At 39.0% G+C, this 13,672-nt stretch overlaps 1 protein-coding gene across 1 annotated transcript; it reads left to right on the forward strand.

Moving 5' to 3' along the window:
* Positions 1 to 6,298: 6,298 nt before the first annotated feature.
* Positions 6,299 to 10,803, forward strand: LOC148048044 (ovomucoid-like). Its single transcript, XM_087709388.1, has 4 exons — positions 6,299 to 6,457; positions 9,333 to 9,361; positions 10,132 to 10,241; positions 10,580 to 10,803. Exons 1-4 carry the CDS (start codon positions 6,403 to 6,405, stop codon positions 10,653 to 10,655), a joined length of 270 nt encoding a protein of 89 aa, XP_087565514.1. The 5' UTR covers positions 6,299 to 6,402; the 3' UTR covers positions 10,656 to 10,803.
* The last annotated feature ends 2,869 nt before the right edge of the window (positions 10,804 to 13,672 follow it).

The following is a 13,672-nucleotide window of genomic DNA, read 5'->3' on the forward strand; positions in this document are numbered from 1 at the left end:
GTGGGTTGGGGAGGTCTTGGGTGGTCTTAAGCAGGTGGCCTGTTCCATCAGTACATGGCCTTCCCCACCCTGAATAACTCATTGCACTTAACAAGTCTCGCATTTGATTAGTGAAGCATGAGCAAAATGAGGGAGTGATCACGTTCAAGGTACAAGATTCACTCCCACAAATCCTTGGGTTACGAATGGAATAGGCAGGCTCCATTACATTCATAACTTGAGGACTACCTGTACTAGGTCTTCTCAAACTGTAGGTCACAGGTCTTGAGGTGGTCTCAAGCAGTTTAAACAAAGATACAGCAGTTAAAAAAAAAATCTGATCAAGCTTATGAAAACGTAGGAGGAGAACCAAAACTGATTAGTTTTTCTGATTCCTCTATCTTGCTAAGATCAGCTCATAAATTAAGCAGGTGGCATTTCAAATTTTATCTAGCCAAACATATGTGGCATTCTTTTTCTTAGAAATTTGACATGCAGGTCTCAAAAGGTTGTATACCACAATCAAATAAAAGTGGTTGCTTATACAAATTTGATTATATTACAGAGATTATACTAGGACTTCTGAAACTGTGGGTCACAGGTCCTGAGGTGATCTTGAGCAATTTAAACATAGATGTAGCAGTTTGAAAAAACTGATTGAGCTTATAAAACATATTAAAGAAGAGAACCAAGACTGATTACTTCCTCAAAACCACAATCTTGCCAAGATCAGTTCATAAATTAACCAAGTGCCTTTTCAAATTTTATCTAGTCAAACATAAGTGGCATATTTATTTTTTTCTTTAAAATGTGTCAAGTAAGGATTATCATTCTTTAAAAAATACATACCTGCATAAGAGTGGGTTTTGCTTACAAAAGAGGTGGGAAGCTTGAAGTAAAGATAAAGATAAAAGGTAGAGATAAAGTTTGACTCAGAATTATGCCCAGAAAGTGATTCTTGGCCCAGAAAAGGCTACATACCTCTAGCCTAGAATTCAAAAATGAGAAAGACTATCTTTGTGTGTTATGTATATATGTATATAACATATTGTACTGTTTGCCATTCTTACAACTTTGCGCTTTTAAGGAGGAAGGAAAGCCACAAGTGTGTGAAAGGGAAAACACTAAACTTGATTAACCTTCAAATACAATCACATTTTCTAGTCCCTCCAAAGAAGAAAGGAAAATTTTCAGCCACTGATGTCGGAAGAATAAGATGGAGTTTCTGTTCCTGAACCTAATTTCATGCAAGGAGGAAGAAATGTTGAAATGTTCACATGCACCCTCAAAATTGTCTTAAGGTTCCCTGAAGGAAATTTCCTGGCTGCTATCAAATGAAATGACTGTGGAATATTAATTTATTTGTTTAAATGTTCTCCTTTTGGCTTCCAAAGAAGTCCTTTCAGTTAAATGACACCAATGCAGCTGAATCAGGGCTAAAGTATACCTCAATATCTTCTGCAAGCAACCTTAATTCAAGGTGGAAAAAGATGACAATTTCCTTACACGTTTAGCACCTGATTATTTGCCCTTTGTTTTGTTTGTAAAATGACAACATACACACTATACTATTCTATTCTGTTCTACTCTATGCTATTGATAGAACAGAAAAGAACAGAATAGAATTCTTTATTGACCAAGTGTAATTGGACATAAGGAAATTGTCTCCAGTGCATAAGCTCTCAGTGTACATAGAAACAAAAACAAAGTATTGTTATAGATCATAAATCATAAGATGCAATCCTAAATCATAATATACCAGCAGGAGAAGGTAGTAGGAAAGATTAAAAACGAGAAAGATGACAAAATGGGAAGATGGGAATTATGAGAGGATGACATGGATAATATCAATACAGCCTACTATGTGTGTAAATATCTTTAGACATAAGACAGTGCTGTGGGAGTTAGGTATTTAGCAAAGTGATGGCATGGGGGAAGAAACTATCTTTGTGTCTCGTTGTTGTGGCATGCAATGCATCCGGAGGGTAGAAGTTGAAACAGTTTGTCTCCAAGATGTGTCCAAGATGTGAGGGATATTTTCTCAGTCCTCTTTCTGGTTCATACAATGTACAGGTCCTCAATAGAAGGCAGACTGGTTGCAAATCTTTTTTTTTCTGCAGTCGTAACTATCCATTGAAGTCTGTACTTGTCCTGTTTGCTTACTGTGCCAAACCAGGCTGTTATAGAGGAATCAATAATTCCTCTGTAGAACAGTATCAGCAGATCTTTGGGCAATCTGAGTTTCCTGAGTTGACGCAGGAAGAACATTCTTTGTTGTGCCTTTTTAATGATGGTTCTAATGTTAGGTGACCATTTCAAGTTCTGGGAGTAATATTCTAAGAGGTGATAAAATAGGAGGGTTTCTCCTAAAATCAGCTATCATTTCTACAGTTTTAAGTGTGTTCAGTTCTAGATAGTTCTGGTTCCATCACAGGGCCAGTTGTTCAACCTCAGATCTATAGACAGATTCATCACCATTTCAAATGAGACCACACTGTTGTATCTGCAAACTTCAGTACTTTAACAGAGAGATCTTTTGAGATGCAGCCATTGGTATATAAAGAAAGAAGTAAGGGAGAGAGTACCTGGGGGGGGGGCTCCAATACTAATTGAATGAATATTTGATGTGATTCTACCTAGCTTCACCTGCTGCTTCCTGTCTGTGAGAATGTTTATAACCCATCTGCAAGTGTGGTCAGGAACAACTAGTTTGAGTCAGTTTAGAGAGAATGGTTTCTGTAATAATGCTGTTGAATGCCAAGCTGAAAAAAAGGATCCTTGCATAGATTTTTGCGGATACAAGATTTAAGATAGAGTGCAGTGTCATCTTGACAGCATCATCGGGCCGATCTATTTGCATGGTAGGCAAATTACAAGGGGTCTAGCATTGGATCTGTGATGGCTTTTAGATGGGCCAGCAATAAACTTTCAATGCTTTTCATAACTACGGATGTCAGAGCAAGCAGTCTGTAGTCATTCAGTTCCTTGATGGAGGGTTTCTTGGGCACCAGGATGATAGTAGCAAGAACAGACATAACACATATTCAATGATTTATTAAAGATGGTGGTCAGTTGATTAGTACACACTTTCAAGCAAGAAGGGGTTGCCCTGTCTGGGCCTGGTGCTTTTCTAAGCTTTTGTCTGTGAAATAAACCTTGCATATGTCTTTTTCTGTGATCACCAGAGGTGGGGGCCCCAGAGGGATGTTACCAGGTGTAGGGGACTTGGCTGTTGTTGGTGTATCTGAGATGGAGATGGAAGTGATAGTTGACAGTGGTTTCTTCTTAAATCTACAGTAGAATATATTCAGGTCTTCTTCCAATTGCCAATTCCCTTCAGCAATGGAGGGAGGTTGTTATAGCCAGTGATATTTTTCAGTCTTTTCCACACATTTGCTGGTTCATTTGTTGACAGCTGATTCCTCAGCTTTTCAGAGTACCGTATATACTCAAGTATAAGCCGAGTTTTTCAGCCCACTTTTTGGGCTGAAAAAAGCCGCCTCGGCTTATACTCGAGTCGTAGAACTCCAAGTCCCATCCCCTCCGCCCGTCCCCGCCAGCGCAGCCCCTGCCGCATCAGCTGGAATCTAATTCAAGAGATCTTAATCTTGACAGCGTTGTTGGGATCTGCGGGTGAAATTACTTTAATCAGTGGGGTAAAGTTCTTTCTTTCGCTCGCCCGAGCTCTGATGAGGGGGAAAGAGAGGACTTTTCTTATGCCCGCATCAGAGCTGGGGGGGTGGGAGAAAGGACTTTACCCCATTGATTAAAGTAATTTCACCCACAGATCCCAACAACACTGTCAAGATTAAGATCTCTTGAATTAGATTCCGCTGATGAGGTGGGCGGCGCGGATTGTAGCAGGGATGACCACCAATTGCAGCCTGGCTGCGCTGGCGGGGATGGGCGGGGTGGGATGGGACTCCCCACTCGCCAAGATCGTAGGACTCCAAGTCCCATCCCCTCCGCCCGTCCCTGCCAGCGCAGCCCCTGACGCATCAGCCGGAATCTAATTCAAGAGATCTTAATCTTGACAGCATTGTTGGGATCTGCGGGTGAAATTACTTTAATCAGTAGGTAAAGTCCTTTCTCCCCCCCCCCCCCCCAGCTCTGATGCAGGCATAAGAAAAGTCCTCTCTTTCCCCCTCATCAGAGCTCGGGCGAGCAAAAGAAAGGACTTTACCCCATTGATTAAAGAAATTTGGAAAGAACGACCAGGAGCAGCCTTAAAGAAAAAACCATCATTGCTAGTTTGGGATATGTTCAGAGCCCACACATCTGATGACATAAAAAAAATGGCAAAATCTTCTCAAGTTACTTTGGCCGTTATTCCAGGGGGGCTTACATCTGTATTGCAACCGCTAGATGTGTGTTTAAATAAACCTTTTAAAGACCGTGTGAGAAAGATGTGGCATGAATGGATGTCATCTGGTCAAGCCCGACTGACAAAAGGTGGAAATCTGATGAAGCCCGACATAGAATTGATAGCAAAGTGGGTTCGTGATGCATGGGAAGAGATTCCGGAGGACATGGTGCAACGCGCCTTCAAGAAATGTGGCATTAGTAATGCTATGGATGGCAGTGAAGACAGCGCTTTGTATGAGTTTTGAAGGTTTTTAACTCTTGTGTTTTAGCTTGGTTGCTGAATGAGCTAAGGTTTTTGTACTTTTAAAGTTATTGTTGATACCATATTGTTTTTATTGACCCTCTTTTCCATTTACAGAGCTAGTTTACTGTTTTTCTTTGAAATAAATATTCAAAAACATTATTGGTATCTATTTTTATTTTTGAAATTTACCGGTAGCTGCTGCATTTCCCACCCTAGGCTTATACTTGAGCCAATAACTTTTCCAGATTTTTGTGGTAAAATTAGGTGCCTCGGCTTATATTCGGGTCGGCCTATACTCGAGTATATACGGTAGCTTCTCTTTGTTGCTCTGATCCCATTTGTTAATACATTCCTGGTACAGCATTCTATCTCCTTTCCTGTAGGTTTCCTCTGTAGCATAATGTAGTTGTTTAAGCTTAGCTGTGAACCACAGTTTAGTATTATTGTAGATGCATAAGGTTTTGGTTGGCACACATACGTCTTCACAAAGGCTAATGTATGATGTCATAGTGTCAGTGAGTTCATCCAAGTCCATTGAGGAAGCTTTGAAAATGCTCGTCTGTGCAGTTGGGGCAAACCTATAGCTTTAACATTCTTCAGTCCAAGATTTCACTGTTTTAACTATCGATTTTATGGTTTTAAGTCTTTGCATATAAACAGGTACCCGGTGATTCACACAGTGATCAGTGGGTCCTATAGCTGCTCTTGGTAGAGAGTGATAGGCATCTTTTAGTGTTGAGTACCAGTGGTCTAGAATATTCTTGCCTCTAGTGAGACAGCTGACATGCTGAGTGTATCTTGGCAGCTCCTGGCTTCGGTTAGCACTGTTAAAATCTCCTAGTACAATGAGTAGGGAGTTTGCATATCTCTACTCAGTCCACAGGATTTGGTCAGCCAAGGTTTGCAATGCCTTGTTTATGCACGTTTTTGCAAGACCACAAGTAGAAAAAATGAACAGAACCCCCCAGGCGGAATAAAAGGGTATGCAGTTAATGAATAGTCCAAATTTCTTTTAGTCCAGGGATGCATCAATTGTTAATATAAAAGCAGATACCTCCTCTCTTCTGTTTACTAGCTGTTTCTGCAATGGGTTTGTTTTTCTATTTACTTTAAATATTCATAATCTCGCATATCCAGACATAATTGAATTATGGAATTCATAGAATTATAGGACTTGGAGGAAATAGGTATTTTGCGAGTTGAACTTCATACACCTTAAAGTTGCCAAAGTTGAGAAACAGCCTCTTAGGTAGTAGATTGCAAGACTACACATACACACATACAGTAGAGTAGCTCTTTAAAGAATGGCAAAATGGCCACATGCGTTCTTCTCAGCCACAGCTAATCAGTTGTAATAGTAACACAATTTCATTGCTTTGTGGTCAAACTTCATAATCGGGATCGTATCTAGAAACAAACACTGAAGATTGTCATAAGTCTATCTAAGAACTGAATTCTGTGTATTCTTTAATATTTGTTGTTCAGTGCATAATGATATTTTTCACGTTTCCCCTTTGAACGTATAAATGGTTTTCTTGCGTATGATTTATGGGTTACCAAATGTTTACTGTTCCCAAAGATTCACTCAATATTTACTAATAGAAGCTGACTAACACAATAGAATGGGGAAACTGAAAAGTGCCTATAGGGACTTGCAATGTCAACATTCTCTTATCTTCTTTTGATAAGGCTGCGGCAATATGCTTATATATACTCATAAATGCCTAGCTAGAGCTTAAACAACACCTGTGTCTGTGATAGCTAGAAGACATTTCAGTGGAAGAGCCTAGTGTGGTTTATCCTCTCCTACCAACATGAAGGTGGCTTTTTGCGTATTTTTCACCCTGGCCCTCTTCTTTTTGTACTCAGGTAAGCTGAACAGAACAGAACAGAATAATTGGAAGGGATCTTGGAGGTGTTCTAGTCCAACTCCCTGCTCAGGCAGAAACCCTTTACCATTTGTGACAATTGGTTGTCCAATCTCTTCTTTAAAACTTCCAGTATTGGAGCATTTACAACTTCTGGAGGCAAGTTGTTCCACTGACTAATTGTTCTAACTGCCAGGAAATTTCTTCTTAGTTCTAGGTTGCTTCTCTCCTTGATTAAGGACCTTGCAAAAGATCCTTTTCAGTTAGATAGCATTTTGAGACCTAGTTCCACATTATCCACTCAGCCTCACAAAAGTGGGCATTTTAAAGGCTTCTTTACAGGAATATTATATTTATGACAGATTTCCCATCCCAAATTATAGCTGGTATTATGTAGAAATAATAGGAATCTTTAAAAATAAAATAATTCATAATCCCGACTCCAATAGATACCAAAATTTAAAGAATAAGCAGCTTTGAAGTGCTAAAGCCCCAGAAAGCATTTTTGATGGTGAACCTGGAATCAAAAACTGGAAGCCTGGCTTTAATCAACTAAAACCTAACTACCCATCATCCTTAACCCAACATTGTATTTTTTAAAAAGGTGTAAATTTAGATCCACTAAGTTGTTTTTGATTATTTATGTTTGTTTTTATGTTGTCAGCAGATTAAACAAATTGATATTTAATTTCTTCATGTTCAGGTCAAGTATTATTCAGTGATAGCTGTGTTAATATGAATACATGTGCATTTGGGACAGAAAGAAATGTGTAAGATCAAATCTTCCTCTCTTTTTTTTGCAGTGAAAAAAAATATTTAGTTGGCCCTAATTCAAGCTATGGATTTTCTTTATATTCTTTTACAGATTGGATCATTTAGTTGCGCTTTATAATAGTCATTCTTTTTCTGTTTTTGTGTATCACTCTCTCTCTGTGATTAACTGTGTAAAATGAACGGCACCAATATGTCATATCGATATATTGTGTACTGAAACAAGGTCTCTACTCTAATGTGTATAGAATATTATTCCAAGACCATCATACTTCCCCAATCTAGAACCCTGCAGGCACTGGTAGTAGGAATCTCAGGATCTGAAGACAAAATAAGATTGTTAATTCTCAAAAACTAAGCTGAGCTTACCAACCATAGTAGAATAAGCAGAGAAGGAAAGATTCTATTCCTTGTTTTATGGTTGAAATATATTTTACCTAGAAACCTATGTAAAAAGCAGCCTTGAAGAATACAGAATGTTATTGTATATGCCTCCTTAATTTAAAAACATTTGTTCTGAAGTTTATTACATGGAATTGGCTGCCATTTCTCTTTTAATCATTTCAGGTCTTATGGCATATTAGCAAAAAACCCAAGCAAATTTATACCTTATTTTTAACCAAGTTGGAGGCCAACTGTTCACTATGCAGATAAGGAAGTTATTTGAATTTAATGCAGAAGTATCATATTTCCATAGCTAAATATTAACCTGAAAAATCATCATAGTATTGGCATATAGATTCCATAAAATAAAGCACTAACATAAAAGAGTTATTACATCCCTTCCACTCTGGCAGTGGAATCTGTGGATCAGAAAGAAATAGCAGGGAGTTCAGAAAAAGCAAACATGAAGACAGCAGGGGTTCTGCTTGTTCCCCTGATGCTAACGTTTTATATGGGTGAGTCCCACATCATCATCGCAAAAATTCCTTTCCAAAGAAGCCTCCCTCTTAGAAATGGTCATATTCCATCATGTATTCCTCAGAAAGAGGAACATTCAGGCATTCTAAAAGCTTCTGCAAGCAAAAATAATCCTTTAAATTAAGGATTCAATGCAGTGGTGGGATTCAAATTTTTTTACTAACGGTTCTGGGGCCTTGGCTTGGTGGGTGTGGCTTGGTGGGTGTGGCAGAGGAAGGATACTGCAAAATCTCCATTCCCACCCCACTCTAGGAGAAGGATACTGAAAAATACAAATTCCCTCCCCACTCCAGGGGAAGGAACCTGCAAAATCTCCATTCCCTCCCCACTCTTGGGAGAAGGATGCTGCAAAATCTCCATTCCATTCCCACGCCACTAACCTGCATTCCAGCTCCATTCTCCTGTGCAGGGCAACAAAAAAAGAACCCAGCTGATCTGGGACTAGGGAGGTAGAGAATACATGGGAGTGGTGCCAATCAGAGGTGGTATTTGCCAGTATTTGCCGAACTATTCAAAATTTCCGCTCCTGGTTCACCAGAAACGGTTTGCCGGTATTTGCCGAATTATTCAAAATTTCTGCTACCGGTTCACCAGAAACAGTGAGAACCATCTGAATACCACCTCGGATTAAGTGGAAGGACCATAATTAATTTTGAAGTGTATCATATGGATTTTATCTTCTTGCATGAAGAAATCATACATTGTTAGTTGATGAGGCATGAAAATCCCCATGTTATGAGGTAAATCTATAGGCAAAAAAGCTTCCATATCACAGTAAGTGTTTATGATGTACACTTAACATGGTTTATGATGTACACTTAACATGGCTCATGTTAAGATGCAAAAATTTCACATTTCACATCAAAGTTTCAAAACCTCCATCTACTTTCAGATATCCATGGAAAGAATCTTGAAGATCATAATTGGTTATGAATACCTTTTGAAGGAAATATTGTTTACTTTATGCTGGATTGTTTTTGTGGGTTGTTTTTGTTGCAAATGTAATTCAGTGATATTAAAAATAATATCCACATATTGGTATTTGGTTTCTTTTGAGAAAATAAAGGAGAATGTGAAATAAAACACATTCATGTTTATATAATCAAAGAAATGTTATCCAGTCAACCATTTTTCAACATCAGCTTTGAATTTAATTCTTTTATATTACTATTGTTTGGTTCTAGATGTTGGTACTGAAGCAGTGGAAGAAAACGTAAGTGCAATTGTGTCTTTTAAATACATTATTAAATCCATATTATTATAGTTGAAAATTAAGATCAGTGATTTTACAGAGCAAAGAAAAATAAAAAGCAAATTTAAGTATGAAAATCATTTGCAATGTTTATTTTGACAGATTTACATGGTGCAGAAGTAAACTCTAATTCTAATTGTGTTCAGTTTCTAAGTTGAGAAATGGCTTGGCTATTAAAATGCACCTTCAGAAAAAAACATGGTTCAATATCTCAATTATTACAGTTTTGCCAGAGATATATGGAAAAGATTAATCACTACTGCTGAGAACAATCACCTATATTCATTAATTTGTTTATAATCAATTTGATTCCTGAGGATCAAAATTTCCCCAGGTAACAAACTGATCAGACTAATCAAACTGAAAAGGAACTGCAAAAAACTCAAGATCTTTCTAAACACACTTCAGTGTGAATAAGTGTAAAGGTACATACATGTACACATACAGACATACATATTAATACAAACACTGATCTTCACAGGTATATTTGTGTAATCTGAGTTGGTAGGTGATTGATTAAGAAAAGAGTCAGCCCAATTTGCAATTTCCATGCTTGGAAGCATTAGAAAGGGGAATGGAAATGCATCAGACAAATAGTATGTTTATATGAACCTATGGTGAGACTACTGGGTCACTCACACCATATTTCTACACAATTAATTTTATAACAATTAAATATTTATAATTTCAATCCTAAAATTTGAAAAAAAATGTATTGTTGCTTTCTGCAGATTCAATGTAGTGGTGAGATTCAAGAGGCCTGTACTTTGGAGTTTATACCACACTGTGGTTCTGATGGTAAAACCTACAGCAACCAGTGCATGTTCTGCAATGCAGTTGTGTAAGTATAACTTTCATGTTTTGGAAAATGAAAAACAAGTGATGCCCAGAACCATTGTGTACTTTGCTCTCAGCATGTAGGGAATTTAAGATTCTTATATTTGATCTCATCTTGCTTCCTGACTAAGAATTTTCTAACATAAATGAACATTAGAAATTGGAGAAAGGGGCTGTATTGTCAAACAAAGTGGCCAATAGAAGATGCTGAGTTAATCATCCATTTCAATAGACTTTACATTGGGAGTTAACGCTTCTCGTGCTTTTTTTTTTATTCATTTAATAATGAGTAATTTTACATCTTCTGAATTTTCACACCTCACTTTACTTTTCTCTTACCAGACTGAGTCGTGGAGCACTTAAGCTACAGCACTATGGGTCATGTGAGGAAATCGGGAATGGACAGCCACTGTACTAAAAAACCAACTACCACCCAAATCTCTTGGTTCCTTGCTCATCTATCATAATAAAGAATGCTATCTTTCTTTGCTTATTCTCTAATTTTTCTGAATATTTCTTATAACCTGTAACAGTATAATTGTTTAATAAACAAGTAAGCAACATAATCTGTCTTGCTTTTTAACTTCTGCATTCAGTGTGTATCATATAGATCTTCTATAACATATACTGCATTTCTCCTAGAATAAGACCCGGTCTTATTTGAGAGGGCACCAAAATAAGCGCTAGGACTTATTTTGGGGAAAACATTTAGATATCTTGGGGTGGTTTTCCACTCTCAAGGGACAGGGAAGGCACACCTGGATCACACATTGCAAGTAGCCAATAGGTCCTCAAATGCAATTGACCATTTCTTTTACACAGGTGGAGGTCAGTTAGTACCTGCTGCCTTAAAACTTTTTGAGGCCAAAACATTGGCACAAATTCTATATGGGGCGCAAACATGAATCCTTGCAAAGAAAGACTTGCTAGAAACCATACAAAGCAAATTCCTGCGAGCCATCTTAGCTGCACCCAACGGAACTCCAAATGCCCAGTTAAGAATTGAGACAGGCATGCCTCAAATTCAGGTAAGAGCCAGGAAGATGATGATCATTCGTTGGCTTAAAATGCATTTCTTTCCAGAGGGACTGTCCCCATTAGTGTTGACTGACAACTTCCCCTCCCCCTGGAAACAGGCATTTGATCACAAGCTGGGCGCTTATGGGCTCTCATCAATATTCTTAATGTCCCTAGGCTTTGATCAAGCAAAGCAAGTAGTAATCAATAGAATGAAGGACATGGAGTTCCAAGAAGGTTGCTTTTCCACAGTAGGGACAGAATCAAACAGGGTGTGTGGGAATCGGCAAGATATCTAAATGACCTGATCTTCCCAAAACAAAGAATAGCTTTCTTCAGAGCCAGATTTAACATTCTTCCTTCAGCACTCCTCCAGGGCAGGTATAAGAGAACACCTATAGCAAACCCTTGTATATGTGGTAAAGGAGAAGTGGAAGATATCTCACATGTTCTATTACACTGCAAGCTATACAGAGCTTGTAGGTCTGCACATATTCTCCCCTTATTAGAGAGATTGCCAGGGAGGGCAGACAATTTTTATCTAGGCTTTTTCCTCCAGGACACAAACCCGGTTACCACGTATGCAGTGGCAAACTTCTGTGCTGCTGCAGTGTCCACAAGAAAAAAAATGGTTACAGAAGCATAGTTGTCATCTTGTACCAAATATAGAATAGAATAGAATAGAATTTTATTATTTGTATGCCGCCCTTCTCCGGGAGGACTCAGGGCGGCGAACAATTCAAGGGGGAAAAGGGGGAACATAAAAAAAACAAAATACAAATAATAAAAGTAAACAACAGTCGCACAACCATACATGTTGAGAGGGGAGGAAACTCATCACCCCCAGGCCTGCCGGCAAAGCCAGGTTTTGACGGCTTTTCGGAAGGCCTGGAGAGAGGTGAGGGTCCGAATCCCTGCGGGGAGTTCATTCCAGAGGGCCGGAGCTGCCACAGAGAAGGCCCTCCCCCGGGTAATAGCCAGGTGGCATTGGCTGGTAGATGGCACCCGGAGGAGCCCAACCCTGTGATATCTGGACATATCTCTAACAATTTTTGGACCATTGTATTTACTTCCATACTTAACAGCTTTGCACCCAGGTAAACCAGGAAGTGATCCGAATAAATTGAGAACATGTATGTTATTTTCCACTTTTAACGTCAATACTTTTTAATTATATCTTAAAGTCAGTACGTTTTAACATATTGTAAAAAGTAATGTGTATTGCTGGTCTTTGACCGTAATAAAGATTTATACTATACTATAATATACTATACTATACGGATACTCTTCTTAAAAAACCTCCAGTGAAGGAGCACCTACAACCTCTGACGGCAAGTTCCTCTGGTTAATTGTCCTCACTATTTGGAAGTTCCTCCTTGATTCCAGGTTGCCTCTCTCCTTGATTAGTTTCATTCCATTGTTTCTTGTCCTGCCCTCAGGTGCTTTGGAAAATGAATTGACTCCATCCTCTTTGTCGCAGCCCTTCGAATACACGAATACTGCTATCATATCCCCATCAGCCCATCTTTCCTCTAGATAGCCAAATCAAAATCCTGCAACTGTTCTTCATATGTTTTTGTCTCCAAGCCTTTAATTGTCTTAGCTGCTCTTCTCTGCACTTTTTCCAAAGTCTCAACATCTTTTTTTGTAATGTGATAACCAAAATTGGATACAGTAGTCCAGGTGTGGCCTTACTGAGGCTTTATAAAGTGGTACTAATACGTCATATGATTTTGATTCAATGCCTCTGTTTATACAACCAAAGATTATATTTACTTTTTGGGCAGTGGCGGCAACTGCTGCACAGTGCTGTCTCATATTTAGGTGATTGTCAAAACCCGTGGCCACTCAGTCTTTGCATGTTTGAACCAAAGCATGTTCTTCCCCAATCAGATCCCTATAACTTCCAGGCACTGGGGCTGAACCTTGACAATTTCACCTGGATGGCCCAGGGTGGAGACCAGAGGTGGTATTCAGCAAGTTCTGTCCAGTTCTGGAGAAGCAGTAGTGGAAATTTTGAGTAGTTCAGAGAACTGGTAAATATCATCTCTGACTGACCCCACCCGCATCTCTTCTCTGCTTCCCGAGTCCCAGCTGATCAGGAGGGATTGGGGATTTTGCAGTAACCTTCCCCTGGAATGGGGAGTGTGCTGCCCCAGCAGTATATAGCTAGTGTAGAAATTAAGAACTATCTTCTTTAAGAAACTACCTCATGGGAAATGTAGGCAGAGACTGCCTTATGGGAAATGTAGTTCCATAACATGTGATCACATCTGTGTTGCTGATTGGCCACTGGGACATTTTGCCCGCATGCACTGTTTATAGCCAATCAGTTTGAATGCCCTTGTGAACCGGAAGAGTAGTGTTTGTATGGGAGTGCTCAGCATGGGAGTGAATTCATCATCTTTTTACACCACG

Source organism: Thamnophis sirtalis, unplaced genomic scaffold, assembly GCF_051295495.1.
Source record: "Thamnophis sirtalis isolate CommonGarterSnake01/CBP01778 unplaced genomic scaffold, rThaSir2_p1.2 scaffold_3, whole genome shotgun sequence".
Lineage (NCBI taxonomy): Eukaryota > Metazoa > Chordata > Lepidosauria > Squamata > Natricidae > Thamnophis > Thamnophis sirtalis.

What these genes read in the sequence shown, in the direction of transcription:
- LOC148048044 (XM_087709388.1), top strand. Translation starts at nt 6,403, where the DNA reads ATGAAGGTGGCTTTTTGCGTATTTTTCACCCTGGCCCTCTTCTTTTTG. An exon ending in CTGAAGCAGTGGAAGAAAAC is followed by an intron (nt 9,362 to 10,131) that starts GTAAGTGCAATT and finishes TGCTTTCTGCAG; the next exon opens with ATTCAATGTAGTGGTGAGAT. An exon ending in ATGTTCTGCAATGCAGTTGT is followed by an intron (nt 10,242 to 10,579) that starts GTAAGTATAACT and finishes TTCTCTTACCAG; the next exon opens with ACTGAGTCGTGGAGCACTTA.